This window comes from Kogia breviceps, chromosome 4 (genome assembly GCF_026419965.1).
Source record: "Kogia breviceps isolate mKogBre1 chromosome 4, mKogBre1 haplotype 1, whole genome shotgun sequence".
Classification (NCBI taxonomy): Eukaryota; Metazoa; Chordata; class Mammalia; order Artiodactyla; family Physeteridae; genus Kogia; species Kogia breviceps.
Genome location: NC_081313.1, coordinates 143,072,592 through 143,088,777, shown reverse-complemented (window position 1 = coordinate 143,088,777; position 16,186 = coordinate 143,072,592). Strand labels below are relative to the sequence as shown.

The window sequence follows — 16,186 nt, the reverse complement described above, 5'->3', positions numbered from 1 at the left end:
AGACCAGCCGCAGAGAGGGCTGGAGAAGGGAGGGAGACAGACAGTGCCCTAGCCTGGTACAGTTATACAAAGGTAGGTTTATGCAAAAGGCTGAAGTTAAATCCCTCTCAGGTGTGCACAATGTTTTATGCTATAGAAATAATTTGTGCATCTCATTTGCTCAGCAGTGACTCTGCAAAGCAGCTATAATCATCCCTGGTTTACTGATGAGGAAGTTGAGACTCAGAGGTGAGGTGACTTACTAAAGGTAGCCCGCACAGGATGCTTTGTTGAGCAGGATGTGGGAAGGGAACAGGCTGCACCTCTGGTTGGATTTGGTAAAGGAGGGCTGTCTGGGGGAGGGCAGGCAGGCTGGATAGATATGGGAGTAAGAGGCAGGAGTGGAGAGGGTAGACCACTCACTGGCCAAACTACCTTAGCGAATCATAAAACCTTTCTGAGCCTCAGTTTCCGCATCTTTAAAATGGGTATGACAGTACTTCCAGTTCACAGCTTGCAAAGATAAAACAAAACATAATGAAATAATGATAATAATGCCTGGAACATAAGAAGCGCTCAGTAAAGAGCAACCTGAGTAGTAAAAGTGAAGGGCGCCCAGCCTCTGGCAAGTTTGCCCTTGCTGGTCACCTGCCACAACCAAAAGATTCTCAGAACCTTCCCCAGCACCTTCTTCAGCAGATACGAGTGACCCTGAGAACAAAAGAGGGTTGACAGGCCTGGGGAAGCGGTGAGGGGCTGCGGGCGGCTTCTCTATCCCAGGGTCTGGCAGTGAGGATGCCTCAGGGAGAAGCAGCAGTGTCCCCATCCCTGCCCCAGCCCAGGACGGGCTCGGCTCTACAGGGTGGGGAGGCGAGCTGGGACTGCAGCGTGCTGGGGCCGTCATTATCATTCCTCCAGCATTTTTTCTCCCCGTTATTTATTTTTCTGTGAGGAAGGAATGTGGGGAATTTACCACAGGGCGCTGGCCTTGCTTTGGGCAGTGCAGCGGCCTCTTCTATGAGAGGGAAGCAGCAGAGACAGATGGCTGGGGAGGTGGAGGCGGAGGAGGGTCCCGGCTGAATCTGTGGCCCTGGTGGGGCGGTTATGTAACCCACCCGGAGGCCCAGGGCAGATACCACGGTGCTTCTGAGCTCTAGGCATGTGCCTTCCCATGTACATAGCTCCCTTGGAACTCTACCTGGACCACCCCAGTCACCCTTAGCCTCTGGGCAAGCCCAGTGGTGGACAGTGTTCCTCTGTCAGAGGTGCCTTCCTCTCCAGCTGTCTTGACTGGAGGTGTGAGTGGAGGGGGGTAGAGGATAGGGTGGGGATCACCTTGAGCCTTCCAGCCTCCACTGGGCTGTCCCATTGCTTGAAATGCTTCCACAGCTCCATCTTTCAAGACCTAGGGCATACGCCGCCACCTCCAGGAAGACTTCCCAGATTTCTTCATCCTCATTTATCTATCTCTTAAGCTGTATATTCTCCTGGCACTCAATGGAATATTCTGCCACTTGGATCTAACACTGCCATTTGAGGTTTCATCTCCCTCTTCACCCAAAGGCTTGTCGCTACCTCCCTCCTTCCTCTCTCCCCGTCCTCGAGGAACCACCCTCTAGATCTCTGACCTAGAATCTCCATGTCTCTGGGATCTAGACAAATCGAGAATTTGTCTCCTGGGGTGAATGGTGGAGTAAAATGTGAAGGTAGATTTGGACTGTGGGAGTGCTCATCCTTCAGTCATTTGTTTAGTCAACACTTAGTGAACCCCTCCTGGGTGATGGCCTCTGCTGAGTCTGGGGAATTTAGAGAGAATGGGACCAACTCCGGCCCCAGGCTGCCACAGGGCCAAGAGGAAGGGCTGTATCTTTGTCGAGGGCCTTGGGCTGGGTGCTGGGGACCCTGAGATAGACTAGGCTCAGCCCTGCTCCTGGCAGAAGCATAGTTTAGGGGAAATTCTCTCTCTCCCGCCCTGGCTCACCACCTTTATGTCTCCTGGATTGTTTTCTCTGGAACGGTAGGGTGTGGTAGTCCTTTCTGTACTCTCAAGGCTCCCAGGGCTGGGATGATAGAGGCTGATGCAGCAGGAGAGGGCTTGGGGATCGTGGGGGGAGGCCTGGCTTACCAGGGCTGGACTGGGGGAGGTGGGAGCCTGGGTCTGAGCTTGGCTCCCTGTGAACCAGCCCTTTCCAGTTTGCTGTGCACCTGGAACTGAGCCTGCCTCTCTCTGGGTCACCGTTCCCAAGTCCCTGAAAATCTAACTGTAGATTAGTGTTTAGGCTAGTAGAGCAGGCAGGAGGAAGGTGGTGGCTCCTGGCCTTTGGGAGAGGAGGAGCGCATAGCAGGGCCCTCGTCAGCCAGCAGCGAGCAGTGCCTGTGGCCTACAGGGATACCTGCTAGCCAACACCCATGCCCACCTGACCTGGGAGCCCTCGACTTAGCCCATCCATCCTGCCCTGCATGATCCCGAACCCCTGTCAGGGAGATACCAGGAGCTGGGCCAGTCCCAGCCTCCTTCCCCTTGGGCCTTGGTTCCTGAGCTTTCTCAACCTGTTGTTTCCTCCAAGCCCCACTCCTGCTCCCAGGCCCCTGGGCCAGGTCGAGTAGGGGAGGAGCACTGATCTAGGAGTCCGGATGGATTGATGAAAAAGCTTCCTGGAGGAAGTGGCAGTTGGGCTGGGCCTGGGACAGTAGGTGGGGAAAGTGAGTGTGCTTCGTGGGGAGAGCTCTTCAGAAGGAGGGGCCCAGGCTTGGGATAGGTCAGACTCCCGGCTCCAGCTCTGCTCCAGCCTGTCCCTTGCTGGCTGTAAGACCTCGGGTGAATTGGCTAATTCTCTGGGTCTCGTTTTCCTCATTAATAAAACAGAGGCAAGGGGGCCTCCTTTATGAGTTGCTATGAGGATTCAATGAGAAAATATATGCTAAACCCTTAGCTTGGCAGCATCTGGAGCTCCTCATGCGTTGGCTCTTGTCATCCTCATTGACTTCATCCTTTCTGCAAGCCCCCGGGGAAGGTGTAGGGGACAAGGCGGAAGCAGTTGAGGCCCCTGTCCCCTGGCTCGCGCACTCTCTGGGGGAAAAAAAGACCCAGACCCTGATTGCTGCAAAGCAAGATGTTGGGAGGAGGCAGCATGGCCCATGTGATGGGTCCTGGGCTGGGTGCTGGGCCACCCTGGGTTCGAATCCCAACTCTGCCTCTGGCTAGCTGTACCACCTAAGCCACTTCACCTCTCTGAGCCCGTTTCTCCTCTAACATGAAGATGAGGGGACTGCTGACCTCCTGGCTGCTGTTACTGAAGCCAGGGCCTGGCATGGGGCATGTGGTAAGCACGCCCTGGACGAAAACTGACTAAAACAAATAATATGCCAAGTGATGAGGTTATTAAGCGGTGCAGATAAAACACTGATGATCTGGGGATTGAGCATGTAGAAAGGATAGGAGACAGAGATGGGTTCTGGGTGGAAGGGTCCGCGCACACCCACAGCGGAGGCTGGAACTCGCAGGGCAGGTGTGGCACCACGAGCCGCCGGACTCCCTCCGTCTGACGGTTGCTGAGGGTGCAGGGAGCAGGTGAGCGAGCTCTCGGGCAGACCCTGACGTCGGGGACCCTGAATGCCAGGACGAGGACTTGCTGCTCGATCCCCCATGGCCTGGAGAGGAGGAGAGAGGCCCGACACGAGTGGAGCCAGGCGGGAGGAAGATGGATCTGGCAGCCTGGGGTGGGTAGGTTGTCGGGGGAGAGACTGGGGGCGGAGAGACCATTTAAAAGGCTGTTGCGAAATCGGTTTTCCTGATAAAGAGCTAGGCTGAGTCATCTGTGGAGGAGAGAAGTCATATCCAGCTCCTCCGCGTTGCCGTCAACGTGGGATTTTCCTCTTTGTCAGCTAGTCGATTGGCTGCCTTTCGCGGAGGCTTTGAGAAGCAAGGCCGGCTCAGCATCCAGAGGGAAGCTGGGCTGCAGGGAGGACCCGGCCGGAGTGAGTAAAGCAAGCACCCAGAGGTGCCTTTGTGGTTTGGGGTGTGTGACTTAGGGCATACAGCATCCTTCTCTGGTCTCAGTTCCCCCTGGGCATTAAAAGGGAGAGGCAGGCCGTGACTTCTGCCGGCCGACTGGTGGCCAGGCTGGAGCTAGGTCTGGGGCTCTTCACTTCCATTCCTATGCATCTCCCGTGTCTGGCAGTCCTTCCCACCTTAGTATGAATTATCCTCTGCAAGGAGGCCTGGCAGTCTGCTGGGACTCAGTCAGGTTGCACTCACCAGGACTTTGGCATGGATGGAGAACTCCCCAGGGAAAGGAGGCTGTGTCATTTCCTCCTTTCAGCAGGGAGGATGCAGGGCAGGGGCTGGCAAGGTAGTCAGGCCATTACTCAGGTCCAGTTCATCTTCCTGCCCCCGGCTGAGGCCGAGGTTGTGCAGCAGCCAGCCATTGGTTCCTTCCTGACCCCACCAGGGGGGCAGTTACCCCAGCCTGTTTACCTGTCCCGTTGCCAAGACTCCCAGGCAGCCACAATGGGCCGTCTCCAGCCAGTCTCTCTTCCTACCTCTGGCTCCCTGTCCCACCCCACCCGACGGGGCCCTGGGCACTCCCATTGACGGCAGCCGTGTGAAGAAGAATTTCCTTGAATTCTCTCCCTGTCCTGACCTTCTGCTCTGGCCTCCGTTCCCCTGCCCTGCCTCCCTCCTCTGGATCCTCTGTCCAAAAGGCCTGATGGCCATCAGAACAGGCAGCTGCCTACAGAAGTAATGGAGTGGGAGAAAGGGCTTATCCCTGCCTGAGCACTTGAATTCAGGTCTCCTTACTCCCCACACCGTGTTCTTTCTACTCCACTAGTTTTTATGTCCTAGCACTCATTTCTACGTTAGTCACAAGGCGTTTATCAGCTCTTCTCCTGCGAGGAAGAAGGGAGACAAAGCATGAGTTGCTCTGGGCAGCTGAATATGAAGAGGAGTGGGCACTGCTGCAGGCACTGATCACGAGATGTGGAAACAGAGGGGTCTTCAGACCAGCATCCAGGAGCACCAGAGTCTCTGTTGGTGTCCCTCCCACCAGAGTCAGGGTCCAGAAGGCAGGGTGGTTAGGAAATGAGATTCAGCAAGCAGATTTTGAGTTTTGAATCCCAGCTCTGCTACTTAAAAGTCATATGACACTGGGCAGGTCTTTCTGAGCTCTGGTTTCAACTGCAAACTGGGGAGAGTGCTAGTACTTATCCCTTAGGGTCATCGGGAGGATCGAACAAGATGATGGGTCTAAAGTGCGCGGTAGTGAGGGCTCACTAATTACAGCACCCACTACGATCTTCATTCTAAGCGCTGTACTCAGGGCTTCCTGTCCCCCTTCCCCACTTAGGGATTTAACCCTGTTGGACCCAGGTCTCCTGACCCTGGGCAGCTCTTCCTTGAGTGTGCCCTCACCCCTCCATCTCCGGAAGGCCGGCCTTCAGAGCTCCTCATCCATTGTCCAGGGTGGGGCTTTCAAGGGCCAGCCCTGAAGAGGCTGAGGGAAGAGGGGGTATTAGGACTTGTACAGGTGCAGGCTGCAGCCAAGCAGATTGGGGGCTCAGCAAGGGGCCTGTCCCCTGTGGGCCTTGGCCACCTCTTGCCTCTCTGACACCAGGAACCACAATCTTGGACCCACCTGGCTGGGGCATCACTAGAGGTGGCAGTTCCCTAGTCTGGGGAATTCTGCATGGAGCTGCCACCCCCGGTGCCCTGCAGTGGGGGACTCTGGGATGCCCGTGGTTGGCCCAGCCCCCCTTCTCCCGGCTTTGTTTGTGCAGGGTGGCAAAAGTCGTCTGGATTGCTGGCTGGGTCTGGTCCAAGCGTCCTGCCAAATTCCTTTTCCATGGAGTCATTGCAGGCTGGGATGGGGGGCACGGGAGCTCCCTCGGAGGCAGGGCTCTCTCACCCCCTGGCCTTTTCTGCTGGGTTCCTCTTGTCCCAGAACAACAGTGTGGGGAAGGTTCCCAGCCTGGCTGGGGGTCAGCAGACCAGGTCTTGGCCCATGGCCTCCTCTGCAACCCCTTCCCTCTCTAAAGCCTCCCAGGCCAGCTTATCCCTGAGGGCCCTTCACTCTCTGACACTGGAGCATTTTCTTGCCCATGGCCCTTAGAACCAGCCTTGGGATAGGACTGAAGCAGAGAGGTGAAGAGAAAAAAGAGAAAAGTGCAGGGATTTGGGAGGTCTGAATTACACAAACACTGAAGCCCTTTCTAGGAGCCTGGCACTGTGGGAACGCGCTAGCCGGGTACACAGTAAGACCCCAATCAATGTGACCTACGATGGCTGCAGTTGTGTCATAAGAGCCACTGGTGGGACTAGGGATGTTTATCCTGACCATGCCCCGTGGGGATGTGATTTGTGACTGAGTCTCTGCAGGGCTGTCAGGTTGGAAAGAGAAAGCTCTTTATCTGTGTGGCAGTGAGGGGCAGAGTCATGTCAAGAGGTGGGAATTAATATAAGGAGCGACTTTCTAGCTAAAGAAAGAATGTTAATTAGCAGAAGGTACATCTTCAGGGTAGTGAGCTCCATGTCAGTTGAGGGTATAAACAGAGGCTTGTACACTCAGGGACATGGTTTTAGGGACACAGGAATCGTGTGGGGAATTGGACCCGGTGACAGCCATCTCTGAGATTCTGAGGTTCTGTGATTTGGGGCAATGATCCCTGCCTCCCAATAACTCTAAAATCCCCTGCTCTGTGACCTTAAGACAGTCACCCCTCTCAGGACCATGATCTGTAGGGTGAATCTCCTTTGCTAGAAGAAGCTCTGACCCCTTCCAGGGTGTCACGTGGGGTCACCGTCAACTCCATCCCAGGGTAGCACGAGCCCTCGGTCCTCTCTACTTGGGCTGAATGACAGTAATCCCCCAGGCATCCGCCATCTCATTGTAGCCTCCAAACCCTAATGTCAGTGCTTTTATTACCTTCTCCTCAGCTAAGGAAACTGGCTCCGAGAGGTGCAGTCACTTGCCAAGGTCACACAGCTAGCAAATAGCAGAGCCTGGATTTGGGCCGGGAGGCTTGGTTTCTAAGCAGACCAGAGGAGACGGACATGGCATGAACTGAGCAACCCCTCCTGTGTGGCTGGCTTGTCCCCCTACCTAAGTTCCCCACAGGGGAGCAGCCTGGCCCAACCCCCAAAGCCTTCATCATGGGGTGATCCAGGCAGGAGAGGAGCCCTACCGGGAGGAAGCAGGCATCAGGGGCGCATGGGGCAGCCTGTGTGCTGTCACTGTTCTGGACCTGTGGGCACAGGTGTGTGTGGTGGGGAGCCAGGTCGTGATGGGAGGAGGAAAGAAGGAGGTTGGGGCCAGAGAGCCTGTGGCTGCTGGGCCTGGTCCCAGTGACGCAGCTGTCGGCAGCCACTCTGTCCCGTGTGGGCCTCCCCGCTGACCCTAGTGTGAGCTCTACCCTGCACCACTCTCTGAACCTTGGTTTCTTCATCTGTAAAATGGGGGTGGTAGTGAAACAGCTCCTCTATAAGGGCCCTCCCAGCTCTGAGAGTCCATGAATTCTGAGCCTCTCTGGCAAGATGCCTAGAAAAACTGTCCCTGGAGACCCACGCAGCATGTCACGGCCAGTGCTAATGAGGGCAAGATAGGAGGAAGGGCAGGGTCAGATTCCTCAAGAACTAATTAGCTTCCCTCAGTGGGGGTGGGGTGACAAAGGGAGGAATTTTCCCAGCCACCGACTGAGCTGCTAGCCTGGCCACAGGCTGTCCCATCCATCTGTCCATAGGTTCATTTGTTCATGCGTCCATTTCTTCACTCCTTATTCAACAACCACAAATTAAACACTGACTCTGTGCCAGCCGGGCACTGGTGATATTAAAAGAAATGGTTGCCTGTAGTGAACTTACAGATTAATCGGGCCTGACCCCCAGCCTGATCCCTGACCTCAGGCCCCAGACTCCAGTCCTAGCCTGCAGCCCCAGACTGAACCCCGACTCCCACCCACTCTGTCCCCTATATGTCCCAAAGGGACCTTTGGGACTAGCAGGCAGCTTGAGCATGCACTGTGGACCCACAGAACTGGTTCTGACTCTCCAGCCTTGCCACCCTTTGCTGTGTGATCTTGGATGAGTTACTTACAAGTCTCTAGACCTCATTTTCCACTTCTGTACAATAGGGGGCAAGTAATGCTTGTGTCCTAGTGTTCTTGTGAGGATAAAATGAGGTAATGCAATGTTCTAGTAGAGTCCCTGCTGAAATTAGCCCAATTTACTACTTTTATAATATTAAAGTATGAGAATTTTTCAATGATTGTTTAAATGAAAATGGTAAGAAATTCTGCAAGGACTTGGAAGAAACTATTAACAGTTGTTACCTGATTTGTGGTGTGGAGCACTCAGAGGTAGAGAGACATTTTTTACTGTATACTTTTTTATGTTTTTAAATAAAAAAAAAATTTTAGTCCATGTAAATGTATTACCTATTCTAAAAAGAGGAAGTGTTAGTGCTAAGAAATGACTATACTATGAGTTTGAAAGTATAAAGGGCCCTAAGATACACACTTAGGCATGTGACTATCCTGCAGGTTCATTCATGCACTCAGTAATGCTTACTGAGTGCCCACTTTTTGCCAGGCACTATTCTAGGGACTAGGGTTAGAGGGATAAAGAAGTCAAGCAAGTTCATTTCCCCCTTAGAGCTTGCGTTCTAGGTGAGGGAGACAGATAATAGACAAGGAAACGTGTAAAGAAGATAATACTGAATTGTGTTGAATGCTATGAAGAAAACAAAACAAAGAGATGGGTTGCAGGGGGGTGGTGCTGATTATAGAGGAAGGCCCCTCCAGAGAGGTGACATTCACGTGAGTCCTAAGCGATAAGGAATCAACATGGAATGCCACTTGGGAAAAGATCAGTCCAAGCAGAGAGAACAGCAAGTGCAAAGGCCCTGGGGCAGGAACAAACTTGGCATTTTCAAGGAACAGAAAGCCAGCCAGGAAGAGCCCAGTGAGAGAGAAAGGTGGCACAAGATTAGTCTGAGATGTAGTGGGGCCTTGAATGCTAGTTTTTGCTGAGTTTGGTAAAGTGCCATGTCAACAACCTTCAGGGGGAATCCAAACAAGGGGGCAGTTAATACTGCAAGGGTAATCAGGGAAGGTTTTACATGGGTATTTGAGTTGGGCCATGATGGTTGGGTCAGGGATCTTTATGAGGAGATTCTAGGACACGGTGAGTAAAGATCAAATTCCGGAGGAAAAGGCCATCTGTCGTGGGGCATGGGTGACCATCTGTCTGTCTGTGTGTATACCCCTGTGGCTCTGCAATCCCATTTGCTGACTCGGCCTCTGTCCCTCCTGCAGCACTGGGCCGGAGCACTAGCCTCACCGAGAAGGATCTAAAAGAGGCCAAGGCGAGGAGCCAGCAGATCGCAGCCCAGCTGACCACCCCTCCCAGCTCCAACTCCCGCGGTGTCCAGCTCTTCAACAGGCGCCGGCAGAGGGTGAACGAGTTCACCTTGGAGAGCCACGGCCAGACGGGACAGAAGCCCAGCCAGGAGTCCCTCAGGGTGCCCACCGCCAGCCCCACAGGCCATGCCCCAGGGCTCAGCCTGAGTCCCACCTCCCTCCCTGAGCCAGGCCCTCAGAGAAACCCCGCCTGCCAGAGCGCTGACACAGGGGTCCCTGGTCACAGCATGGAGGACTCCTCAGAGGAAGCCAGCTTGCTGCGGCACCTGGAGAAGGTGGCCAGTGAGGAAGAGGAGGTACCACTGGTGGTTTATTTAAAGGAGAACGCGGCCCTGCTGACGGCCAATGGGCTCCACCTGTCCCAGAACCGAGAAGCCCAGGAGACACCCCCAACTCCACCTCCGGCGGAGGTCCACAGCCCAGCCACAGATGCCAGCCAAAACCTTCCCTTACCCGGCGCCACGCTCATCACGCCAGCTTCCAACAGCAACCACAACCTCCCGGCCACAGATGTCGATCAGAACCCACCGGCAACTGTCACCCCGCAGAGCCTGCCACTGTCCAGCGTCCAACAGAATTCTTCACAGGCACAGCTCCCGCCGAAGGGTCCAGTGCCAGATTTCAAACCCAGCACCCCGTGTGCTGGTGGGCAACCCCAGGAGCCAGCTGCGGAGGTGAGATCCAGCACCCTACTAATTGATAAGGTATCAGCTCCACCTACCACCACCAGCACCTTCTCCAGAGAAGTTACTCCCATCTCCAGCTCCAGGTCCCCAGCCCCAGATTTCATGTCCACCTCCCTGCTCATTGATGTCCAGCTTGGTGCTCCAGTGGTGTCCACAGAACAAGAGATGTCCGGGCGGGCAGCTGCCACCACGCCCACCAAACTGTACAGCGAGGTCCACCTCACGCTGGCCAAGCCCCCATCTGTGGTCAATAGGACGGCCAGGCCCTTTGGGATTCAGGCGCCGGGCGGCACCAGCCAGATGGAACGAAGCCCCATGGTAGAGAGACGACATCTTGGAGAGAAGGGTCCCGCTCCCCAGCCCCCCAGCGTGGCAGACAGGAGCCCTCGGCCACAGAGACACATCATGTCCCATAGCCCCATGCTGGAGAGGAGGCCTGTGGCACAGCGAAGCCCCGCCTTGGAGAGACGCCCCTTGGGGAACTTCACCCCACCCCCAACCTATGCCGAGACCTTGTCCACAGCCCCCCTGACTTCCCGGGTTAGGTCTCCCCCCTCTTACTCTGCCCTGTACCCCAGCTCCGACCCCAAGCCTTCGCATCTAAAGGGCCAGGCAGTTCCCGCCAGCAAGACGGGCATTTTGGAGGAGTCGATGGCCCGCAGGGGCAGCCGGAAATCCATGTTCACCTTCGTGGAGAAGCCCAAGGTGACCCCGAATCCAGACCTGCTGGACCTGGTACAGACAGCGGATGAGAAGCGGAGGCAGAGAGACCAGGGTGGGGTGGGCGTGGAGGAGGAGCCCTTTGCGCTGGGGGCCGAGGCCTCCAACTTCCAGCAGGAGCCCGCACCCCGGGGCGGGGCCAGCACCGCAGGGGCCGAGGAGATCGTCCCCGAGTGGGCCTCGTGCCTCAAGTCACCGCGCATCCAGGCCAAGCCCAAGCCCAGACCCAACCAGAACCTCTCCGAGGCCTCTGGGAAGGGGGCTGAGCTCTACGCCCGCCGCCAGTCCCGCATGGAGAAGTACGTCATCGAGTCTTCGGGCCACGCGGAACGGGCCCGCTGCCCTTCTCCCACTATGTCCCTGCCTTCGTGCTGGAAGTACCCCACCCATGCACCTGGCGGCTTCCGAGTGGCGTCCCGAAGCCCGGCTCGGACCCCGCCTGCCTCCCTCTATCATGGCTACCTGCCTGAGAATGGGGTCCTGCGCCCAGAGCCCTCCAGGCAGCCACCCTGCCAGCTGCGGCCCTCACTCTTTGTCCTCTCACCCATCAAGGAACCTGCCAAGTCCTCACCCACAGCTGCCTCGCCTGCCAAGCCGAGCTCCCTGGACCTGGCGCCCAGCCTGCCCAAGGCGGCCCTCCCAACGTCGCCTGCCCTGCCTCGGCCCTCCCGCTCCTCCCCAGGCCTCTACACCTCCCCTGGCCAGGATGGCCTCCAGCCCACTGCCGTGAGCCCTACCTACAGCAGTGATGTCTCGCCCGTGTCTCCCTCCAGGGCGTGGTCTCCCCGAGCCAAGCAAGCCCCCAGGCCCTCCTTCTCCACCCGGAATGCCGGGATCGAGGCTCAGGTGTGGAAGCCTTCCTTCTGCTTCAAGTAATGGACCCCACAGGGACCCCGCTGCCTGTCAGAGCCCGCTCTCCGAGGGCCGGATGGAGAGCAGGAAGTGGCACAGGGCTGAGTCAGGAGTATGGGGACTCAGGTCTCAAGGGCTGACGCTGCCACCAGCTAGCTTTGTGACGTCGGGCAAGTCACCTCCCCTCTCTGAGCTGCAGCCGCCCCTTCCCTACCACAGAGTGGTTCGACTCCGTGTCTGAGGGATCTGAAGTCTGCCACTGCGGGGGGAGGAGGGTCACGGAGAGAGAACTCCCTTGGCAGGCCCTAACGAAGCTGGGGGGCTTCACCTGGCCTTTGTGAGCTGTAGGGATGCCAGCGTCTTGCTGAGGGGCTTCTGCAGCAAACAGAGCCTGCCCTTGCCTGTGGGACCAGCCAGCCAAGGGTCTGCCTCCTCAGCCACCCCGGTGGGGCCGTCCTCACTGTGGCCCCAGCTCTGGCATCTTTCTGCCTCTTGCTGGATTCTCACCTCCACAGGTCTGTCTCTTCCACCCACCTCTGCCTTCTGGACACTGTTTCCTCTACGCTGCTTCAGAGACCTTTGCCTCGGCCTCCACATTTTCTCTTCTCCTGGGTTCTGCTGGATGAGGACTCAGCCCACCACTGCTGTCTGACACTCTTCTTCCTGGCCCTCTTCTCAGCTGCCTTCATGCCCTCTCCGAACATCTAGCTCCGCTTTTGAGACAGCTAATGCAGTTCATCCCAGACCTCACTCCTGGTTCTACCTAGCTTGCCCTCACTGTTCTGGGATGTGGGAGGTCCCAGGGGACCCCTGAGAGACAGAAAGCCCTGTAGGAGGCTGTGCAGAGGTTGGTGTGCAGCTAGGAGAGAGGCCCCTAGCAGTGTATCCATCAGCTGTTTTGCCTTCAACCTCAGCCAAGACCTGCACGACTGAAAGCAGCCATCTATGTGCAGTGGAAGGGGCCGCAAGGAGAGAGGCATCTCAGCCTCCCGTTTGCTGTGCGACTTTAGCCAAGTCACTTTCCCTTTTTGTGCCTCAGTTTTCTCATTTATACAATGAGGGCCCTCCTAGCTGCACAATCTGTGAAGAATGAGAGGATAGGCTGGTGCTTTGGGAGAAAGGCCCTGTAAGTGATAAGACAGTCCCTGGGAAGAGAGGGGAAGGAAATGGGACAGTTGCCATAGGACAGATGGGGAGTAGATGTAAGGGTGTCCTTGGGAGAGTGTGGCTGGGATAGCTGCAGCAGGAGGCCAGGAGATCAGAAGTTTAGGCTGGGACTGCTCAGGCTCAGGATCGCCTGGAGACAGTGGGAACGCGGCAAGGGCTGGGGCAGGAGCACAGCAGCTCCAGGAAGGGACAAAGGAGACCTTAAGGTTTTGAAATAAAGGCTGGGACTTAGGAGATCTGGATTCTCAAAGATGGACTCCATGTGTAGCTTTGGGTCTCAGTTTCCCCATCATACTGTGAGGGTTTTGAGTCAGGTAGTCTGAGATCCTCACCGCCTCTGACACCTTTGATGTTCTGCAGCTCCCCCCAAACCACACTTTGTGGGGGTTAGAGAATATAGATGCAAGAGGCAGAATTCAGATGGAAACTTCCCAAGACCGGGGGTGAGCACCACCCACTTTCTCTTTCCCAGCCCTATTTCTGGGCTCCCCAGAGGGGCGAGGGGTGGTGGAGGCGGTGCCCATGCTGGGCTGAGCCTGCAGTTTTCGTGAGCTCTCAGCTCGTCTCCATGGCAACAGGGGGTGCCTTCTCAGTGAGTTCATTCTGCCCAGAACGTGGGGGCATGCATGGGAGAGTCGTGAGGGAGCTCGGCTCCTTCACGCCAAACCCCTCCCAGGACAGAGTGAAACCCATGTTCGGGACCCCTGCTCCCTTCCACCCCTGAGGGCCAGCAATGGAAGAGCCCACCCTCCATCCTGCAGCTCCTGTGATCAGGCTGGCTGAGCTCTTCCCTCAACTTTGTTTTCTCTCCTGTTCTCAATACACTCTGCCTCAAATCTGTCTTGCTTCTTTCTTTCTTCCACGCTCACTGGCTGGTGGTCAGGGCCCTCTCCCTCCTCCCCAGTTCTGGCCTGGGAAGTGGGGTGGGGCTGCTTAGTTACAGCGTGTGAGCCTGTGGTGTGTGTCCACGTGCTGCCTGCGTTTGCTGAGTGTGGATCTGCCATGGGTACAGATGTGTGCTGGCTTGAAAGTGAGGGCTGCCCTCTCTCTTCCCTGGGTCAGCACTGAGGGAACCAGAATCCTGTGGAAATCATGTTCTGTTTTCTCCTTCCTTAAGAGTCTGGCCAAAAAGTCTGTAGAGCATGGGGGAAAACCCATACCCCTTATGGTCCAGGTTTGTTTGAATTCTTTAAAAGTGGTATTTAAGTGCCTTTAGCCAGAGCATATATACTTTCTGGTTCCCTCAGCATCCGCCCCCCCCCCCCCAGGTGCCCCCATTATCTAAATCTGGCCACTTTCCACAGTCATCACTGCCGGGCTCGTGCCTAAAATGAGTTTCTGCCCTCATGGAGAGGAGCAAACTGCCATCAAGAGCCAGAAAAATGGGTGCTAGGCCCAGATCTGCATCTAACTCCTTGTGTGACCTTAGACAAGGTGGGGTTTAGTCTCCCCTTCCATGCAACAAGAGGATTACAGAAGCTGTCTGGGAGCTAGCTCTCTTTGATCGCTGATAGTTCCTGTCTGACTCTGCTCTACTCGTGCCTTCACCCCACACGTGTCCTGCTTTGGGTCTGATGCTGGGTGAAGTGGGCGCTCCTTTCTGAATTTTCACCCATGTGCATTTCCAAGGAGTTCTGGTGTATATGGTACATTGAGAACTTTTTCAGAAAGTGAATAATTCTGATTCCCTGTAGCCTTTTTGTATTATTCACTGCTCCCCCGCCCCCCCAACACACACACACACACACACACACACACACACACACACACACACACACACACACGTCAGTACCCAGACATGGCAGTTTCGATGAGGTCAGGCCCTGGCCCACCTCCAATGGATGAGGAGCTGCTTACCACTGCCCCCAACATTCCAACCCAGGCATTCTGAGAAGTAAATTCTGTTACTCCTTCCACTTGCTGGCCCTAGCCTTCCCCTTGTAGCCACTAAAGGCAGACCATCCTTGGAGATTTCAGACAGTTATCATAGCTCCTCTTGCCCCAGGCTGCTTTGCTCCTGGCTGAAAGCCCCTGGTTCCTCTGCCTCAGTGCTTGTTGATGGACTTGGATCATGAACTCTTGGCCCTGCTCCCCCCAGCCAGGCTCACTGAAAGATTCCTGAGATGGCTCACAGACAGCAGCTCCCAGTGTCTCTGGCTCACATATACACAACTCTGACCCTGGGAGTAAAAGAGGTGGAGCCCATGCTGATCTTTAACTTTCCTACTTGATGACTGGGGCCTTGGATGTCCCCGGGAGGTTCCTAACATTCCCAATCCCATGAAAAATCTGTTCAGACTGCTATATGTTCCTCTATAGATTAAAGGGCTCCATTTCTGAGGCTGGGCTCATCTGATAGTTGCTGCATTGTTTGGAGAATACATGTACTTTATTGCTTCCTTTTGATTAGGAGAAATCAGATTCTGATTGGATGAGAAGCTGTCTGGCTTGGCTGCGGCTGGTTACTGATTGGATGAGAGAATGGACCTTACGAGAGGTTCTAGATTTTTTAAAAAATTTTTGCCGTACGCAGGCCTCTCACTGCTGTGGCCTCTCCCGTTGCCGAGCACAGGCTCGGGACGCGCAGGCTCAGCGGCCATGGCTCACGGGTCCAGCCGCTCCTCGGCATGTGGGATCTTCACGGACCGGGGTATGAACCCGCGTTCCCTGCATCGGCAGGCGGATACTCAACCACTGCGCCACCAGGGAAGCCTGAGGTTCTAGATTTTGATTGGGTAGGAGGCACTGAATGGACTGGCTAGTTCTGGACTCTGAGGGATGACTGCTGGTGAATTTGGATTGGATTGAAGACTGAGTGGACTGCTTTGTTGCTGGAATCTGATTGGCTGAACAGCTGGATGGTTTAGCAGATACATGCTGGGCATGGATCCCCAAGCCCTGTACTTTCAAACCAGTTCAAACTGCTTAAGCCTGCCTCCCTCCTTTAAGCAACAGATAGTCACACACATTTCCTGGTGGGGCAGAACACACCAGATAGTTATTTACACGTCTGAACTTCATTTTCATCACTGTAAAATGGGTGTGATAATACCAGCTACTTCACCAGGCTGTTGTGAGGATATGATGAGAGAGTAAGGATGAGACCGAACTTTGTAGACTGGAAAGTTCCTAAGGAGGTAGGAAGCAGGTATGATAGTGTATAGCAGAGCAGTGCTTTATAACTTTAAAGAGGTTCACCAACTTGGCCTCACGGAACCCACACTCCCCACCCCATGCTGGCAAGAAGTCCAGTGAGGGGAGTGTGCTGCCTAGGGAGGAACGACCCAACTTCCTTTTATGTTTCCATTTGTCAGTGGGAACCTCCTCCCTGTTCAAGGTGTCCAAGGAACAATTAGGAGGTGACCCTG

The 16,186-nt window shown here is 55.4% G+C and overlaps 1 protein-coding gene across 4 annotated transcripts in view; it reads left to right on the top strand.

The window, feature by feature from the left end:
• SYNPO (synaptopodin) overlaps positions 1–16,186 on the top strand; it is a 36,663-nt gene that overhangs the window by 16,995 nt on the left and 3,482 nt on the right. For 3 of the 4 annotated variants that reach the window (XM_067032060.1, XM_067032062.1, XM_067032061.1), the window contains exon 2: positions 9,289–11,645. In XM_067032060.1, the coding sequence (XP_066888161.1) occupies positions 9,289–11,645 (2,357 nt within the window). Of the gene's footprint in view, positions 1–3,805; positions 3,958–9,288; positions 11,646–16,186 lie in introns of those variants that run through there. The other variant, XM_067032063.1, reaches the window with a different exon arrangement.